The following is a 17,955-nucleotide window of genomic DNA, read 5'->3' on the forward strand; positions in this document are numbered from 1 at the left end:
CAGAGCTGAGAAATGAATGTGTATGGTAGGATTTCGTTGGTCAGCAGTTCCCTCTATGTCATGTCTAGTTGATAGAATAAACCAAGATGTGATGACTTTCTTTTCTATTTTTGATTACACAGATCAAAATAAAAGTGGTAACTATGGTATAGAGAAGGTAGAAGATGGCCACCCATGTGCATGTGACACACACACACACACACACACACAGAGTTACTGGAAAAATAGCAGGAAAAGGCCCTTCCCACCTCTCCCTGCCCCATTCTCCACCAAGAGCCCCATTTTTCACAAGAACATGAAGTATAGTAAACTTTATTTTCTAACTTTTATTTTGAGATGACTATAGATACACAGGAAGTTGTAGACATAACACATTCTATCCATGTACCCTTCATTCAGTTTCCTCACTGGAAAGATCTCATATAACTACAGTGCAACATCAAAATCAGGGACGTAGTCATTGGTCCCTCACAGACTTACACAGATTTCACCAGTCTTACATGTTTATGTATGTGCTCAATTGTCTGCAGTTTATCACACGTGTAGATTCGTGGAACAACCACCACCGCAGCTAAGATACAGAGGTCTCAGACTCTTACCACTGTGCAGTTATACCCAGTCCCTCCCTCCTCCAGCCCCTCCTCACATCCCTAAACCCTGGCAGACACTAATCTCTTCTTTATTTCTGTACATCTGGCATATGGTTGTAAATAATTTCCATATTTTTAAAATATTTTATTTATTTGTCAGAGAGAGAGAGGGAGAGGGAGAGGGAGAGCAGGGGGAGTAACAGGCAGAGGGAGAAGCAGGCTCCCTGCTGAGCAAGGAGCCTGAATGCGGGACTCGATCCCAGGATCCCGGGATCATGACCTGAGCCACAGGCAGACGCTTAAACAACTGAGCCACCCAGGCATCCCTCTGTAAGTTTATTATTTCAAGAACATCATATAAATGGAATCATACAGTATGCAACCTTTTGGGACTGGCTTTTTTCATTCAACATAATGCCCTTGACATCCATTCAGGATGTTGGATGTATCAGTACTTTGTTCCTTTTTATTGCCAAGGAGTATTCTACAGGGGTGAACATACCATAGCTTGTTTAATCATTTAGTCTTGGAAGCACATTTAGATTGTTTCCAGTTTTTTGGTCTTTACAAATAAAGCTGCTATGAATATTCATGCACAGGTTTTGTGTTTTTATTTCTCTGGGATAAATGTGTAAGGGTGGGCTGTATGGTAAATGTATGTTTGTTTGGTTTTTTCTAAAAGACATTTCCACATTATTTTCCAAAGTGGCTGTATCATTTTACATTTCCACCCTCAATTCTGAGATATCCAGTTTTTTTTACATCTTTTCTAGCATTTGATATTGTCAATTTTTAAAAAGATTTTATTTATTTATTTGACAGAGAGAGACAGCAAGAGAGAGAGAACACAAGCAGGGGGAGTGGGAGAGGAAGAAGCAGGCTTCCTGCTGAGCAGGGAGCCTGATGTGGGGCTTGATCCCAGAACCCTAGGATCATGACCTGAGCCAAAGGCAGATGCTTCATGACTGAGCCACCCAGGCGCCCCAAGGTATTGTCAGGTTTTTTTTTTTAATTACTGTAGTGCTTCTAATAGGTATGTGGTGATATTTTGTTGTGTTCTTAATTTGCATTTCCCTGATAGCTGAAGATATCGAACATCTTTTCATGTTTTTATCTGCATTCCATATATCCTCTTTGTGAACGTCTGTTCATGTCCTTTGTCCATTTTCTAATAGTATTGTTTGTTTACAGTTGAATTTGAAGAGTTCTTTATATAGTCAAGGTATGAGATAAGTTAGACAAGTGGTTTGTTAGATAAATGATTTGCAAATATTTTCTTACAGTCCGTAGTTTGTATTTTCATCCTCTTAGTGAGGTATTTTAATAAGCCAAAGTTTTGAGTTTGGTGAAGTCCAATTTAATTTTTTTCTTGTATGGATTGTGCTTTTGGGGTTATGTCTAAGAACTCTTCAATAAGTCCAATGGAGGTCCTAATGGGGAGGGGAAGCGTCTGGGTTTCCCTAGGTAACTGAAGATGGTGGGCAAAGGCAGCAGACCTGGCAGGGCCTTGTGAATGGAAGGAGGGGACTTGGGGTAGATGGAGATAAACCCTATAACCGGAGGCCATATGGCCACTTGAGTCACTGAGCAGAGTCCAGCACAGAGGTAGACATGTGGTCCTAAACCAATTGGGATGATGCACATGCCAGCACGGATAGGCTGTATTAGTCAGCAGCAGGCTGCTATGACAAAATACTGCAGACTGGGTGGCCGGAACAACATTTATTTCCCACATTTTTAAAGGCTGGAAATCTAAGATCAAAGTGCTAGCCAATTCAGTGCCTGAGGAGAATTCTCTTCTTAGCGTGTTGATGGTGGTCTTCTCACTGTGTCCTTACACAGCTCTTCTTATAAGGACATGAATCCCATCATGGGAACCCCACCCTCATGACCTCATCTAATGCTAATTACCTCCTGAAGGCTCCACCTCCAAATACCATCACATTGGGGATTAGGGCTTCAACATATTAATTTGGAGGGGATATGAACATTCAGTCCATAACACAGGTAAGGACCAGAGGCCCCTCCTTTGTATCTCCACTCCATTCCCTGACGACTTAATGGACGTTAGAACCAATCCAATGGATAGGTAAGAAAGCAGAGAACCTAAATTGACTAAGAAAACAATAATTTAATTTAAAAAACTCCATATTGATGGTTTATCATGAATTGGCAAGATTAGAGTGTTCTCCATGGGGGAATGGGAACGCAGTATGGGAAAACTATGAGATGTAGGAAGAAAGGATCACATATTTTTGTTTGGCTAGTCCGCACCTGTGAGATCCAAACCTGCTGCGTATGTTACATAGACAGGAGGCTTGCTTGCTTGCCAGCAGGCACCAAGCCTACGAGCACCGCCGAAAGAACCTGATGACAGCTCTGTAGTTAGGTCTGATTCATGGAGTACGATATATCTCTCAGCATCAACCACAAAACCAACACTGTTTTGTTTTAGTCAGAAGCCTTCCAAAGACACACCTGTGGCTTTCAGTGAACGTTCTCTGGACATCTCCCAACATCTGTCTGGAAAGGATCTGGCAAGTCTTCAGGGAGAAAACACACCCTGTAGATCGACTGCAGGTTTCGCTGGCTTCTCTGTCTTCATGCCCCGGAGTTAGAGACAGAAGCAGGATAGGACAGTAATATGGGGCACTGAGGCAGGTTGAACTGAATGTCCATCTCCGTGATAGCGTCAGTGGATCTTTGGCGCTGTTCCAAGTCTTCTGTGGTCCCACGTTAAAGCCCAGAAAACTAGGACACCACTTGTTGCCCTAGGCATCCTTCCAAAAGAAAATACAAATGATTCTTAACTTTGCACTGAGATTGTCCACTGTTTAACGGGCACTTCTATAGGGACAGTGCATTGTTCTGCTGACCAATATTTCTCCAGAACTGTTTGCTAGCTTTGAGTCACACATTAATGCAGATGCAGAAGATAAAGACAGCCATCTACACCTAATACCAAACAGTGAAGAACTGGCAAGAGGAAATAAGGCAAAATTAGTGCTAATTGTGCCTTCTGATGACCTTGGGAATACTGAAATTATATTACTACATATAAACCTTAAAATTTTTCAAGGGAGGGAGATGCTTCTTATGTGTGTGTGTGTGTTTGGTGACAGACTGTAGCAGTCTCTGAAAGCAGATTTTTTGAGCGGAGATCCTTGAAGGAGCAAGGGTGTCTGGGATAGAAAAATAGAGGTAGGAGTGGGGAATTTTGTTGGAGTAGAACTCTCTGCCCTCACCATGTAGAATTCAAGTCTATCAGGAATGTGATAGTCTAAGAGAAGATTGAACATCTCATAGAATATTATATTGAGGGTCTAAATTTCACTTGTTTTCCCCCAGTTCTTATAACTCTTACAAATATAGATAAATAATAAAGAGGGATAATTGTGGGCTAAAATGTTTTTGGGAATTGAGGAGTAAATTTTATGTTTTTCTTTGAAAATATTTACCTCCAGAGAGGTCAATACTCTGTGTGTGGTCTTGCATCCAGTCACTGGCCACGCAGACTGGTGTTATACAAATTCTCAGTGAAATGCACAATATGGAAAGCATACCGTTCTGAGTCTTCCTTATTCAATAAATATTTCCCAACCTTGGATGACATGCTGGATGCTGACAAAGCCTAGAAAGATGAATAAAACACTTCATTGGGTCTTGGTTTAGTGAGAAAGACATGTAAACACAGAGACGAGGGCTCCGTCAGAGGTATGAAGAGCACTTACCTACTTGATCAGAACCGAGGAGGAAGTGACATTTGCAAGATTGGGTGGGGAGCGAATGGGAGGCATTCCAGAAAAGAGAAGAATCCATGAAGAGCAAGAGTCAAGAGAGAGCAAGAGGCTATTTAGGAAACCATATTAAAATAAAATATGTGTTACACTTTGCGATTAGTTGATAAATTCAGCAAATCATTATCAGAAGAAATTAGAAAACTGCATTCTCTATTTCTACTTTCGCAAATCTTCTCCCTGGATAAAACTCAGTGGTTGGTAAAATAGGTAAAAAGGAGGTGTAACTAGACTCCCAAGATATCCCCGGCTCCTGAGAAATACGGAGCCAAAGTTGAAGGGAACCCATTTCTTCCCTAGGCCTTTTGATTAAGGAAAAAAGCAAACAACAACAACAACAACAAAACCCAAGGTTGTAAGAAACTGTAGCAATTATACAAAGTTGTCAGGGGTCCAAGAGATCCACAAGGCCATATAACTAGATAAAATGGTGAGACCAGAGAGGGAAGCAATAGCTGGCCCAGATTAGAACAATGGCCTCATAGACACTCCAAAAGGAGCATGGGGCAAAGGAGGGACCAAAGGGGGAGCCCAGAGGACTTGGGGAGGGCCTGAATTTCAGAACAGTTAGACAGAGGAACCTGGGGCTTCAGGGTGCAGATTCAAGGGAGAGGAAAAGAAAACAAATGGACAACAACCCTCCTTTTCCTCTTCAGTCTCTGCCCTGGCTAGCTTTGCCATCGGTTGGCATTCTCAAGTGAGAGAGCAGGATAAAGCCCCGAACTCTAATGAGTCTGACGCTAAAATTTTGGAACCATTGGCCCACCCTTCAGTTACTTGGGGAGCCATTTCCTAGCAAGAGCTGGCACAGAGGGCCTCTCGGACCTGGGCAAGGCAGCTCTTCTTCATCCCTCTCTCTGAAGCCCTTGCTGCTGAACCCCACAGTAGATTCTGTCAGTGAACACCTGGGGCCTTGCCAGAGATTTGTCTCTAATGGAGTGTGGTGCTGGGCAAGCCCTGTGAGGTGTCTCAGTGGAAATATCCGGAGTGGGCTAGATGTCCTTAGAGTCTTTTGAGGTTTGAGCTTTGAGCTCTGAGTTTCTAAGAGCTCAGTAGTCTCAAGCTGGAAAACCAGCTCCTCTGGAGGTGAAGTGAGAAACATGACATCAAAAGACAAATGTGTGTAAGGACACCCCCCCTTTTTCGGGGGGGACAGTTAATTTTTTTCATCCTTATTTATAAGGCCAATATACATCATTGCCAATGCTTGTGAACAATTTTGGAAAACTTTCACTGGGTCTTATTTTTATTACACCTACCTAGTTTTTAAAGACCATCTCTATTCAGTCCTACAGATGCTCAGAAGTCACAAAGAAACCTAGGCTATTATAGTTTGCAAATACTGGGAATTTCGGAAACTATCCCAAGTCATGTAGCTCAATAGTGGCCAAGTTGGGCCTGTAGCCCAGCCCTCCTCGTCCCCAGCACAGCCAGCTCAGGCTCCCACCCCCAGGCCTCCCGTCTCCTAATTCCCTTCATCAAATGTTCATTAAGTGCTAACCATATATTTAGCACAGTGCTAGAACTTGTGGGAGATGTTTTCCCTCAAGGAATTTCTTATCCAATTGGTAAAGTTGTCCTTAAAATGAACATAATAAGCCCCAGCCCCATGGCCTACAGCAGAATGGAGAGTCCTACAAGATGAAGAAAGGAAAACTCCTTTTTCTTGACATTGGACCTCTGCAGAAACCAGTTGGGAGAGATCTGGAAAAAGAACAGATATAAGGCCAAAAGGAGAGTTGAGACGCAGAGAAGAATAGTAGGAAGGGGAAGACAAAGACAGGATCCCAATTCTGTTCCGGGATTGAGATAATAGTCGCTGTTGTCCCCTTTCAAAAAACGCAGCTTTGTTCCAATTCAACTTTGAGTTCACAAGTAGGTATTTCTTTCAGGGGGTTGGGGGGGAATAGACAAGCTTTGATTCCAAAAGACTGGGGACTGTCCTCCTTAGTTAGAAATGAGGAGAGGGTGTGCACATGATTCGTATACTGCCAAGTTTCTGAGTCAGCCTGGGTAGGGGGTACATTGGCAACCTCATGGTTAGATTATGTCGAAGAACTAAAGATAAAAATCCTTTGACCTGTTTCAGAGTTCTCCTTTACCGGCGGTTTCGTTGTAAAACCTCACCGGACCTGCTACTGTCACTTCTTGTTGGTTGTGTGTTTCAGTGAGCCAGTGGTTAGGCTTGGAAATGATTAACTGCTAATGACAATGATTTTCTTTCCTTCGCTTTACAATGGGCAGCCTATTTCTCCTTCCTCTCCTAGTGCCTTTGCTGGACAAATAACATTTCAGTAAGAGTAAATAAAAAATTTTAAGAAGAGATATCATCATAAACTAACCACCCCATTCTTTTCATTTTTCATGTCTTTTTCCCTAGTTCTTATATCCATGCACCTGTATTTTTACCTGATTATAATCATACTGTTTTTTTTGTTTTTTTTTTTAAGATTTTATTTATTTATGTGACAGAGAGACAGCCAGCGAGAGAGGGAACACAAGCAGGGGGAGTGGGAGAGGAAGAAGCAGGCTCATAGCGGAGGAGCCTGATGAGGGGCTCGATCCTGGAACGCCAGGATCACGCCCTGAGCCGAAGGCAGACGCTTTAACGACTGCGCTACCCAGGCGCCCCGATATAATCATACTGTTGATACGGTTATGTAATCTGATTTTTTCCTCTAGATTACACTGTAAACATTTTTCCTGTTTCCAAGGACCTTGTGATTCTTATTTAATGGCTGCATAATACTGCAGAGGACGGACGTTGCATTGAGTTCGCCATTTCCCTGTTCTTGGCCATCAAGTTTGTTGCCAGTCTCTCACAATCACTCAGCTCATGGGTTTAGATGTAGTTTTTATAGAGACAGAGAAAATGTCTTCGAAGCGATTGGCTTTTGAAAGTTGAAATATACAAGTGGCTCTAGCTACACCGTGTGTCTAGCAGATAAAAAGATGGCGCAAGTTGTAAAAGCCCGCGTGTGGATGGCGGCAGATAGTAATTCTTAGGGAAGAACAGAAATATCACCAGTAGTTTGTAACTAACATACACAGTGATACTCATTGTCATGATTAATAACCCAAACCTGAGAAATACTGCTACACAGTGCCGTTCTAGCCTCTCCTTTTGCCCCCTTAGGCCAGTACATTGCTGGTACTTTCTGCATTAGACTACTAATTAGCGTCCCTTGATTTGGCTTCTAAGCATCAGTGCAGGATGCCAAGAGGCATGTGCTGCTTTCTGGGCAGAAGTAAGAAGGTCTCATGTTGGCTTTATGCTAGCAGGTGGGGAGTGGTGGTGGTGGTATATATAGCAGGTGAGGGCAGGTGGTGGTATGGGCAGCAGGTGCGGGAGCAGTATATAGAGCTGGGGGGTGGTATGTATAGCAGGTGAGGGCAGGTGGTATGTATAGCAGGTTGGGAATTGTATATAGAACAGATGGGGGGGGGTATTGGTATATACACCAGGCAAGGGGTAGTGTAGATAGCAGATGAGGGGATGTGGCGGTATACACAGCAGGTGGGGGGTGGTATAGAGAGCAGGTAAGGGGGTTGGGCAGTGTACTGAGGGTCAGGCTGGTTACTCCTGTGTCCTCCTGCCACAGGAATTTAAGCTAGTCCTGGAAGAAGCATTTCACACCTTGCAGGAGAGAAAGATTTGGGGGTCGGGTGGCAGGTGTCCCAAGCCCTGAAGGTGGCGGCAGAAGGCGACTGAGGGAAATGGGGCGAGGAGGGCGGAGCTGAAGGGCGGGCCACGGAGGAGACCCCGGGGCGANCGGAGCACGTCTGCGGCCGCGGAGCCCCGGAGCTGTCCTTTGCGCGCATCCCGCCTCGTCCCAGTGCCACCGCCGCGCTCTCGACCCCGCCATGCTCCTGCTGCTGGGGCTGTGCTTGGGGCTGCCGCTCTGCGCGGGGTCTCTGGAAGACGCGCGGATCCGGGATGACACTTCGGAGCAAGTAAGTAGACTTGGGAGGACCTAGAGATGGCCCCGGGCTCAGGGTGCCATTCCTTCCCGCCGCCTTCTTCGGGCGCGTGGCTGTTGGACAGATTCCCTTGAATGGCTCCTGGACGCAAGGAAGGAAGGGATCACCCCCATCTCCTGTCACATCGTCCCCCCTCCTCTCCGTTCCCCAACTTTCTGCTCGCAAGCTTCCGCATCTATTGGTCACTCTTGGCGAGAGTTTGGATGGTGAACTTTCCTGCAGAATTGTGTCTGGGACTTGAAAGCCCTGCAGAACCAAGTCTTGGCTCCTGTTGTTGATGGTGTTCAGTTTTGAGAGAGAGCCCCAAGCCAATTACACAGTTTCTTTTTTAAGATGCATGTATGGGGTGGTGTGTTGTTACTGTTGTTCCTAGCTCTTTGGAGAAAAAGCACAATCTAGAAGTTGCATACTCTCCTCCACTTTTTAAGATGCATGTATGGGGTGGTGTGTTGTTACTGTTGTTCCTAGCTCTTTGGAGAAAAAGCACAATCTAGAAGTTGCATACTCTCCTCCACTTTCCCCACCTGGAAACCAGGGGAACTCGACTTTCCCATTAGGTTCTTATCAGTGGGTTAGCAGTTCAAAGGTGGTCTGACGGTTTGGGAGGACCAAAAACCAAGGAAAGGCTCACTTACCAGAGTTAATATCTTGCGCATCTGCCAGAGTTTGTATTTTGAAAGGCTCAGCCTCACAGGTGGATAAAACCTGCAAGTATGAAATCTCATTGCCATGTCTGAGGAACAGAAAAGATTTTGAAAACTGTAAAACGAATCGACAAAAGTATTAATGTAAAGACCTTTTGGATCAATGGCTGTGTCCCAGTTAAAGCAGACAGTGCTTATGTGCATCTCCTGGTGCTGTTTCCACATGTATCATTTAAATTATTTTAAAATCATTTAGCTTAAAGCATGTTTCACATGATGGGAGCAAGAGATAAGTAGGCATACTTTCCCTCCCCTTTTCCAGCAGCTTGGTTTGAAGAGCAGATCTGGAAGACGGTGACTCTCTTGTTGACTCTGCACATGGATGTGCTTTCTGCACAATGAAAAAGTGATCCTTCTCTTGTAGGGTCATCAGGAGTAGTAACCAGTACAGATGCCAGGAGGCCGAGAAGTGGGCGGGGGGGAGGAGTGCTGGCTTTGGGTCCAGAAAGAAAGACTGGTCTTTACTTTGCCCTTTACAGCTGTGTGGCCTAGACAGGCTGTTTGATTTCTCTTCTCCTTCCTTTCTGGGTGGTCATGGCAGGGAATACAGCTCCTCTTGGGCATCCTTGAAAGGATCCAGCTGCTAGTTTGGGTCAAGGACTTGGTATACAGTGGGTGCTCAATAAATGTAGACATGTTAGTCAGTGGTTAAGGGCAGGGACTTGGTGTCAGGCAGCCCGGGTTTGATTCCTGGTTCTGTCACTTGCCAGCTCTGGAAGGCTGGGCAAGTTGCTGGGGGCTTCAATTTCCAATTCTGTAAAATATGGGAAATAAAAGGGTATTAAAGATTGAAGAGTTAATATTCTTAAAGTTCTTGGTACAGTATCAGTGCTTACTGTTCGCTCTTGCTGGCAGGCTTGGGCTGCTGAAGTGCAGAGGCAAGGAATTTGGGGTAAAGAGCTTGAAAGTTTTGGGGAGGTTGTGTGGGGAGGAAAGTGTGGGAGGAACCTAAACAAGGATTCTGTTTGTGAGCTAGGAGGAGGGATTAAAGCTCCAACATCTGCCAGTGCACGTAGGCTTCACACTCTAAACTTTAACTGCATAGAGTAACATGCGTTTGGCCCATTTTAGCGATTTCACGCTGCCTTCAAACCACAACAGTATTGATGTATCTTGAAAATGACACGAAAATTCCCAAGATACAAAGTTCTACAAAAATTTGCGACTTTTACTGTTTATCTCTATTTAAAAAGCACGCACAAAAAACAGCAACCTGTATGTGTGTGTGTGAATGATGTAGGATTTAAGGACTCAGGCTCCAGAATCAGACTCCCTGGGTTCAAATCCTGACTCTGCGCTCCCTGGAGAGTTACTTAATGTCTGAGTCTCTGTTCACTCATCTCTAGAATGGGGGTGGTGGGATTACTTAATTAAAAGGACATTGAAGATCGAAACTTAGAACAGTACCTGGCAATGGAGTTAGTACTTGATCTCCATAATTACGGTCTTCAAAATTATATGTAAAGTTAATTTATAAATGTAAATGAGTATGTCAATTTTATGTAAATTGTAATGTCCATGAACATGCTTATTAGCTTGCATCGCAACTGTTATTTGTTGCTTACCTTCAATTGGCAATAGTACTAATAACACCTTAAATTCAAGTCCCTTTCTCTCCTCTGGTCTTCCACCCCATTTGTAAACAATATTACCCACAGCAAGGGACTGCTCTCAGCAGTGGTCTTCAAACTTTAGTATGCAAAAGGACACTCAGGGAGCTCATCAAATATGCAGACTCGGGGCCCTGGGTGGCTCAGTAAGTTAACCGTCTGCCTTAGGCTCGGGTAATGATCCCAGAGTTCTGGGATAGAGCCCCACATTGAGCCCTGCATTGGGCTCCCCGCTCAGTGGGGAGCCTGCTTCTCTCACTCCCTCTGCCTGCAGCTCCCCCTGCTTGTGCTCTCTCTCTCTGTCAAATGAATAAATAAAATATTTAAAAAATACACAGACTCCTGAGCCCCTACCCCACTCCCATCAGTTTAGATCCGTTAGGTTTGGGGTGGGGCCCAGGTGATTCTGATACAGATAATCCACTGACCACATGTAGAATAATACTGCTTTAAAATCTTTCAGGAAATTAATATTAAAAAGGAAGTCTCGTCTAAAATCAGCCTGTTACAGATTTATCTGTTTCCTAAATTTCAAATTGATATTGTTTCCTTAAATCAGGATAGGGCCGTATTCCTATTACTATAAAAGCAGTTTTTAATTTACAAAATAATGATAGCCACTAATTATTGAGTGTTCCCAATGTCTCAGAGTGTTTGCTAGTGGCTCTATGTAAAAATAAGAAGAAGCAGTAAAGGATATGGTGAAGAGCACTCCCAAGTGGAACCAGACTGCCTGGGTTCAAAACTGCATCCCGGCACTAACTGGCTCTGTGTACCTGGGCAAGTAACTTAACCTCTCTGGGTCTGAGTTTCATCCTCTGCAAGATAGAATTATTACTGTCATTGGCAGGGGTAGATCTGGGTTTTTAGAAGCAATTAACGTTTGCATAATTGGTAAGGCCCCCTTGAAGAAAAAGAATAGCAAATTATGACCACAAAAATTAGGTGCTAAAGTGAACATTTATTTAGGATGATAAACAGATTACAGCACACGCCACCTTTTTACAGGCTGACAGACACCGCAGACATCACCCATTGTTGAGGGACTGTACAAATGAGGGATCCCGAAACTTACATTTTTATTAGCTTCTAAATAATAATAAAATAATAAACCCACGTCTGCTCTTGCAGTTGCTGTGAAGATTAAGTGGGTTAATTCGCACGAAGTGCATGCATTCAGTAAGCACTAAAGTACTATGTTATTTGTTTGTTTATGAACAGCCTGGTTAAATCTCTGACTACCACTGCAAGGAAAGTCTCAGTGCTTGCTTTCCTTGAGAACCACGGAAGCCCACCCGGGGGAAGTGACAGAGCGAAGTGACACGTGCAGAGCCTGGGTTAGAACCCAGGTGTGCTGAATGCCAAAGCTGGGCTTTCAAGGACTCCTCCAAAGACCAAGCCACTTTCATATTTATAATGTAATAGAATTTGTTTCAATGTGATTTTTATTTGTGGCTCCTGGCATATGGGTAGTGTTCAATAGATGCTTGTGGTACCACATCGATTGTGGGGATACATTTCTGATTCCCTGAATTGAGAATTTCTGGAGTTTTAGTTTTTTATAATCTGCCACTCGGAACCAAACCTCTGCATTTGGAAACACAAATCAAGAATCAAGACAACAATTTTTTGTCTTTGTTCTTAACTGTTTATAAAGTAAAGTCAGTAGAAGATTTTGTGGGCTTCAGACCACTCAGGACTGTCTCCTTTACGGGCATGGGTGTGATTGTTAAAAAGGAGTCGTCAAACTGAATGGGAAGGAGGGTATTGTGGGAGAGAGTCCAGAGGTTTACTCACTCCCAAACGAGCCATCTCATTTCATTAAGTGGAGGGGGGAGGTAGTAGAGGGGCCTACTGAGAACCAGGTCCATGAGTTGTATGAGACTTCATTTTCCTACCCAGCAATTTCCCCCACACCTTGTATGCTCCGTTGAAAGCGGTCTTGCCTCCCGTGCTGTCAGAGTTCCAGTCGGAGACCCTGGCTAGCTCTCTGTAGCTAACGAGCGGCTGGCTGGCTCCATTTAGGAAGATGGGGCCATGGGATGGAGACCTAAGCTTTTTTGAATCTTGTCTTTTTTTCCTAGAGGCAAAGTCCATTTCCCTTGTTTTTCACAGGTGAAAAGATACAGTGACTTGCCTAAGGCCAGTCGCCTTTTTTTTTTTTTTTTTAACCTACCTGGAAATTGTTTGGAATTGTAGCCCAGAAGTGAAGTTTCTTCTTCTGTGGCTGAGGTTATGGGCACTCTGAATTGCAGATGGCGATTAGCTGAACACCCTGGAGCAACATTACTCGAAGGAATGAAACTTCTGTGCTAGGCTTGTGGAGTTACCCAAACAGGAAGGAATCTTCCCAGATGAATTGTTCTCAGCCCAGGTGACAGACTGCAATGCGTTTCCAACCTGTAGCCCTAGGTTTTGTGTCAGGCCCTCTGGCAGATCTCTGAGGCTCTGACTCCTGAGTTCCTGGCTCTTGGTTTCAGGATCAGAACACCCTCAGGGGATGGGGGCCAAGCTGTAGGTGGGTTCCCAGTGAGCCCTGTAGGAACTCAGCACTTTCGTCCCTTGATGGGGGGGTGGGTGGTGGTCCAAATGCAGCGTTCCTTGGATCTGTTATGGGACCCAGACATCTCTGTTCCATCAACCTGGGTCACTACAGCATTCACGCCAAGAGGGAATCCTGCATATTCTATCTTTCACCTAGGTTAGAATTAGGTTTTGCTGTTTTCCTCTCTTCCCATGCTCTTTCCCATTTATGGGCTTTTTGGAATGCTGTAAGGGTATTTCTCTTCTTTTCTAATCTTGATCCAACACTGTGATAAATCTGGGGGGGAAATACAGTCCCTATGACTCAAATTATGAATATTTAAGCAATGCCTGCCATCTTTTACCTACAGCTGGACTAACTGATAATGTAGATGGGAGATTCCAGACTCTACAGGCCAACAGTGTTATTGCTGCATTTTTTTGTGCAAAGGAGATCTTCACCAACCCTCTGCCTCCTGGTAGTGAGTGCTGCTTGGTCCATACGAGTTGGAGAGGCAGTGGTAGGTCTCTGAAGCTATTTCTCAGCATAGCTCCTGTATTGAACCTGGTGCTCCATCAGTTTCTCCTGCCCTCCAGCGAATGCCTGCATGACTGGCTCAACCGTACCTCCAGGGGCACAGGGGCACAGCGAACTCTACGTTTTTTCCATTTCCTTTGTAACTTACAAAAACTACCCTCTCTATTAAGTTTTCATGAGTATGTTTCTTTCTTTCAAGTTATATAGTATGGTCCCTGATGGTAGGGATCATGGCTTATGTTTCTCAATAAATATCATGGCCTGGACATCTCGTGTTCCGATGCTGGAGAAATAAGCTCAGTTCAGGAGGAATAAAGAATCTTATTTGGGCCATCTCTTAAGTCTATGATTTGGAGCCCCCAAGCTCTTGATATTACTACTCATGCACCCTTGACAGTGAGCTGGAGTCAGTTACGTATCTGTCCATAAACCCTGCTCTCAATTTCTTATGAGGCTTTGGGAAACACCCAAACAATAAAAGGGTTCAGGAATTCCCAACTAAAAACAACGATGACAACATTGGTGTTATTTCCAGTTCCAGTCCTCGCTGGCACCAGGAGTCTGTCTGTACAGGGAAGCTTTGATTCTGATTCAGTCTCCTTTAAACTTGGACTGAAGCGTTGCCATAGCGATCCCCTGAGACATCAGATAGTCATCTCAAAAATGAAAAACCAACTTCTCCTGTTCTTCTTAAAGCTTGTTTATTTTCTTGGAAAACCTATTTTACAGAGGAGGAAACTTCAAAGAAAATACTTGAGATCAATCACAGCTCATAATACCTGAGAGAGGTTGGGCTTTCCTTCTGACCACTGCTATGTTAAGTGGTCCCCAGCCTATTCCACAATTTGAGGAAGGGAAAGGCCTGACATGAACCTGCAGAGCTGGCGAAGACCTTGCCCAGAATGGCTTTCTGTGGACAGTATCTCACACAACACCTCGTTTTAGAGAGAGAAACCGGTATCCTCCTATTAATTGTTTGGTTCTCATTTGGACCCGGGGTGGCAAGTGTCAACCTAAATTCTATACTATTTCTCCTATTCTGTGTTCTATACAGTAGGAGGCTCTGTAATGGCTTATAATGATAATTTACAATTATATATATATATATATATATATACACACACACACATTATTATATATTATATATATATATATATATATTTCCCCCCCCCCCAGGGGAGATCAAAGGAGGATTGGGATTAAAACAGTACTGTGATGACTTTAGCTTACCAAACAGGAATATCTTTATTGTTTTTTTTTTCTGTTACAGAAGTAAAACATGTTAATTTGTAAAAAACTGAGATGACGCAGAAAAGTTTAAAGAAAAAGAATTCAACCACCTGAAGGTAGCAGCCATTAGAATGGTGGTGCACTTTCTACACATATAAACACTGACGCTTACAAAAATTAGATCATGTTGGGGCGCCTGGGTGGCTCAGTCGTTAAGCGTCTGCCTTCAGCTCAGGGTGTGATCCCGGCGTTCTGGGATCGAGCCCCACATCAGGCTCCTCCGCTGGGAGCCTGCTTCTTCCTTTCCCACTCCCCCTGCTTGTGTTCCCTCCCTCGGTGGCTGTCTCTCTCTCTGTCAAATGAATAAATAAAATCTTTAAAAAAAATTAGATCATGTTAACTATAATGTTTTGTTACCAGATTTAGTCACTTAAATGTGTCATGGATATATTAATCAGGTTAGTCTGTGGTCACAATGTCCTAAAAATCTCAGTGTCTTAAATACCACACATTTATTTCTTATTTCTTTTTTTTTTTTTTTTAAAGATTTTGTTTATTTATTTGACAGAGAGAGAGAGACAGCCAGCGAGAGAGGGAACACAAGCAGAGGGAGTGGGAGAGGAAGAGGCAGGCTCCCAGCGGAGGAGCCTGACATGGGGCTCTATCCCAGAATGCCAGGGTCACGCCCTGAGCCAAAGGCAGACGCCTAACGACTGAGTCACCCAGGCGCCCCCACACATTTATTTCTTGCTTAGACAACCTGCTCATCTTGGGTCAATGGTGGTCACTTGAGAAGTTGGGCCCGATGAGCAGCTACCATTTCCAACATTGCTAATTACTGTACCAGAAAGCAAAAGCAGTTCAGTAGGATTGTACGTCTGTAATTAAATCACTTGACCCAGAAGTGACGAATGCTACTTACATTCCTAACTTACTGGCTGGAGCTAGTTGCACAGCCCCCTGCCTTCCCACAATGGGCCCAGGAAATGCAATACTACTGGCAGACAGCTAGGGAAATGTTTGGTGAACAACACTGAAGTCCAGTAAAGTGAACGTTTCTTGATGCCAATAAATATAGATACACCATTCTTTTCTTTTTAAAAAAGATTTATTTATTTGAGAGAGAGAGAGCTCGATTCAAGCAGGAGGGGCAGAGGGAGAGGGAGAGAGAATCCCAAGCAGACTCCGGGCTGAGCGAGGAACCTTGATGTGGGGCTTAGTCCCACGACCATGAGATCATGACCTGAGCCAAAACCAAGAGTCGTATGCTTAACTGACTGTGCCACCCAGGCGCCCTATACATCATTATTTTCTATAGCCGTGTAATTAATCCATATATCATAATATACTGAATATATTGAATAATATACTGAACCAGACCTCTTTTTAAAGATATTTTAGGCTTTTTCTAATTATTAACAATTGTTTTTAAAGAATTTCCTTATTTTTTTCCTCTTATGGTGCTTTTCTGTAAGTAGAATTTCTAAATTAAAAGACATGCATACTGATGGGAATGGAAAAATGTTGCAGCCACTTTGGAAAACAGTTTGGCAATTTCTTAAAAAGTGAGACTTCAATTTACCCTATGACCCAGGGATTCCACTCCTAGATATCTATGTCCAGCACAAAGACTTGCATGTGAATGTTTATAAAAGTTTCATGTATTCGTAATAGCCAAAAACTGGAAAAAACCTGAATATCACCGGGTGAATGGATAAACAAAATGTGTCATAGCCATACAATGGAGTATTATTTAGACATGAAAAGGAATGAAGAACTGAGAAATGCTACAACAGGGATGACCTTGAAAAGATTATGTTAAGTGACAAGAGCCAGTCAACGAAGACTATATATTGTATGATTCCATTCTTTGAAATGTACAGAATGGGCAAATCCACAGGGACAAAGCAGATTAGTGGTTGGGAGATGACAGGTAAGGGATGCAGAGTTTTGACATAATAAAAATGTTCTAAATTGATGGTGGTGATGGGTGCACAACTCTGTGAATATACTAAAAAACATTGACTTGTGCACTTTACATGAATGGGTTATATTGTTTGTAAATTACACATCATAGAAATGTTAAAAAAAAAAGATACACATCAAGTCCAGGCATATTTTTCCAGTTTTTGATTAACATTATCCAACTGCCCGCCAGAAAGGACGGTTTGTTACTCACGGCAATAGTAGCTAACACTTTACTGGAACAGTGATTTGCTATGAATAATGTTCAACAACCAGCTAGGACTTTTAAGTTAGTCAGAATGGCTGATTAATTAATACAATTTTTCGTAAATGAGGATTTTATCACCTTCCCATGCCTCTCCTCCCCATGTGGGAAAGTATAGTTAAATAACCAGAAAAAACACAGTGAGAAAATTCAAGGTAAGTTCAGTTATACTTGCAGAGTTTCTTAAAGTTTTGAGTTGAATAACTGAACCCCTCAGTGTAGAACTGAATACATTGACTCATTGTCACAGACACAATTGCAAAGAGCTTCTTTTGAAGCCAGAAATAGAATGAAATGGAATACAGATATTCTGATGAATTCTTTGTGCTTGTCATTTCATGCTCCTCCAACAGACAGAAGAACACGCAGGGGATGAGACAGTGCTATCACGGCTGAAGCAGTCAACCAGGGCTGAGGGGGATGGGCTCTAGCTCTGGCCTGCAGCTCCTTCATCGAAGGTCCAATCTACTTTTCAGGATGGACTGTCTCTTCTGTGAATTTGAATCGATCCTAACCCCCCCCATGTAATGCATTTCAGAATGATATTCACAATCATATTTCATAACTCTCTTCTTCTTATAGGTTGGACCCAGGGTGCCGAGGCAAGCCCGACTGCTGCAAAGGCTGGTAAGTATATTCCTGGTACATCTCCAGTGTCTGTGCCCTCACAACTCTATGTACTTTGGACCAGGCCCTAGCTTTGCTTGCACCTCCTCCAAAGCTTGTAAAGTTGCTTGCGGAAGAATGCTGAC

General features: G+C 43.4%; 1 protein-coding gene across 1 annotated transcript in view; it reads left to right on the forward strand.

Annotated features, from left to right (window-relative positions):
* The first annotated feature begins 8,198 nt into the window (after positions 1–8,198).
* Positions 8,199–17,955, forward strand: part of ITIH5 (inter-alpha-trypsin inhibitor heavy chain 5) — a 73,988-nt gene continuing 64,231 nt past the window's right edge. The window contains exons 1-2 of the mRNA XM_040645444.1: positions 8,199–8,341; positions 17,786–17,830. Of these exons, the coding sequence (XP_040501378.1) occupies positions 8,252–8,341; positions 17,786–17,830 (135 nt within the window). The 5' untranslated portion in view covers positions 8,199–8,251. The remainder of the gene's footprint in view (positions 8,342–17,785; positions 17,831–17,955) is intronic.

This window comes from Ursus maritimus, unplaced genomic scaffold, assembly GCF_017311325.1.
Source record: "Ursus maritimus isolate PB19 unplaced genomic scaffold, ASM1731132v1 scaffold_31, whole genome shotgun sequence".
Lineage (NCBI taxonomy): Eukaryota > Metazoa > Chordata > Mammalia > Carnivora > Ursidae > Ursus > Ursus maritimus.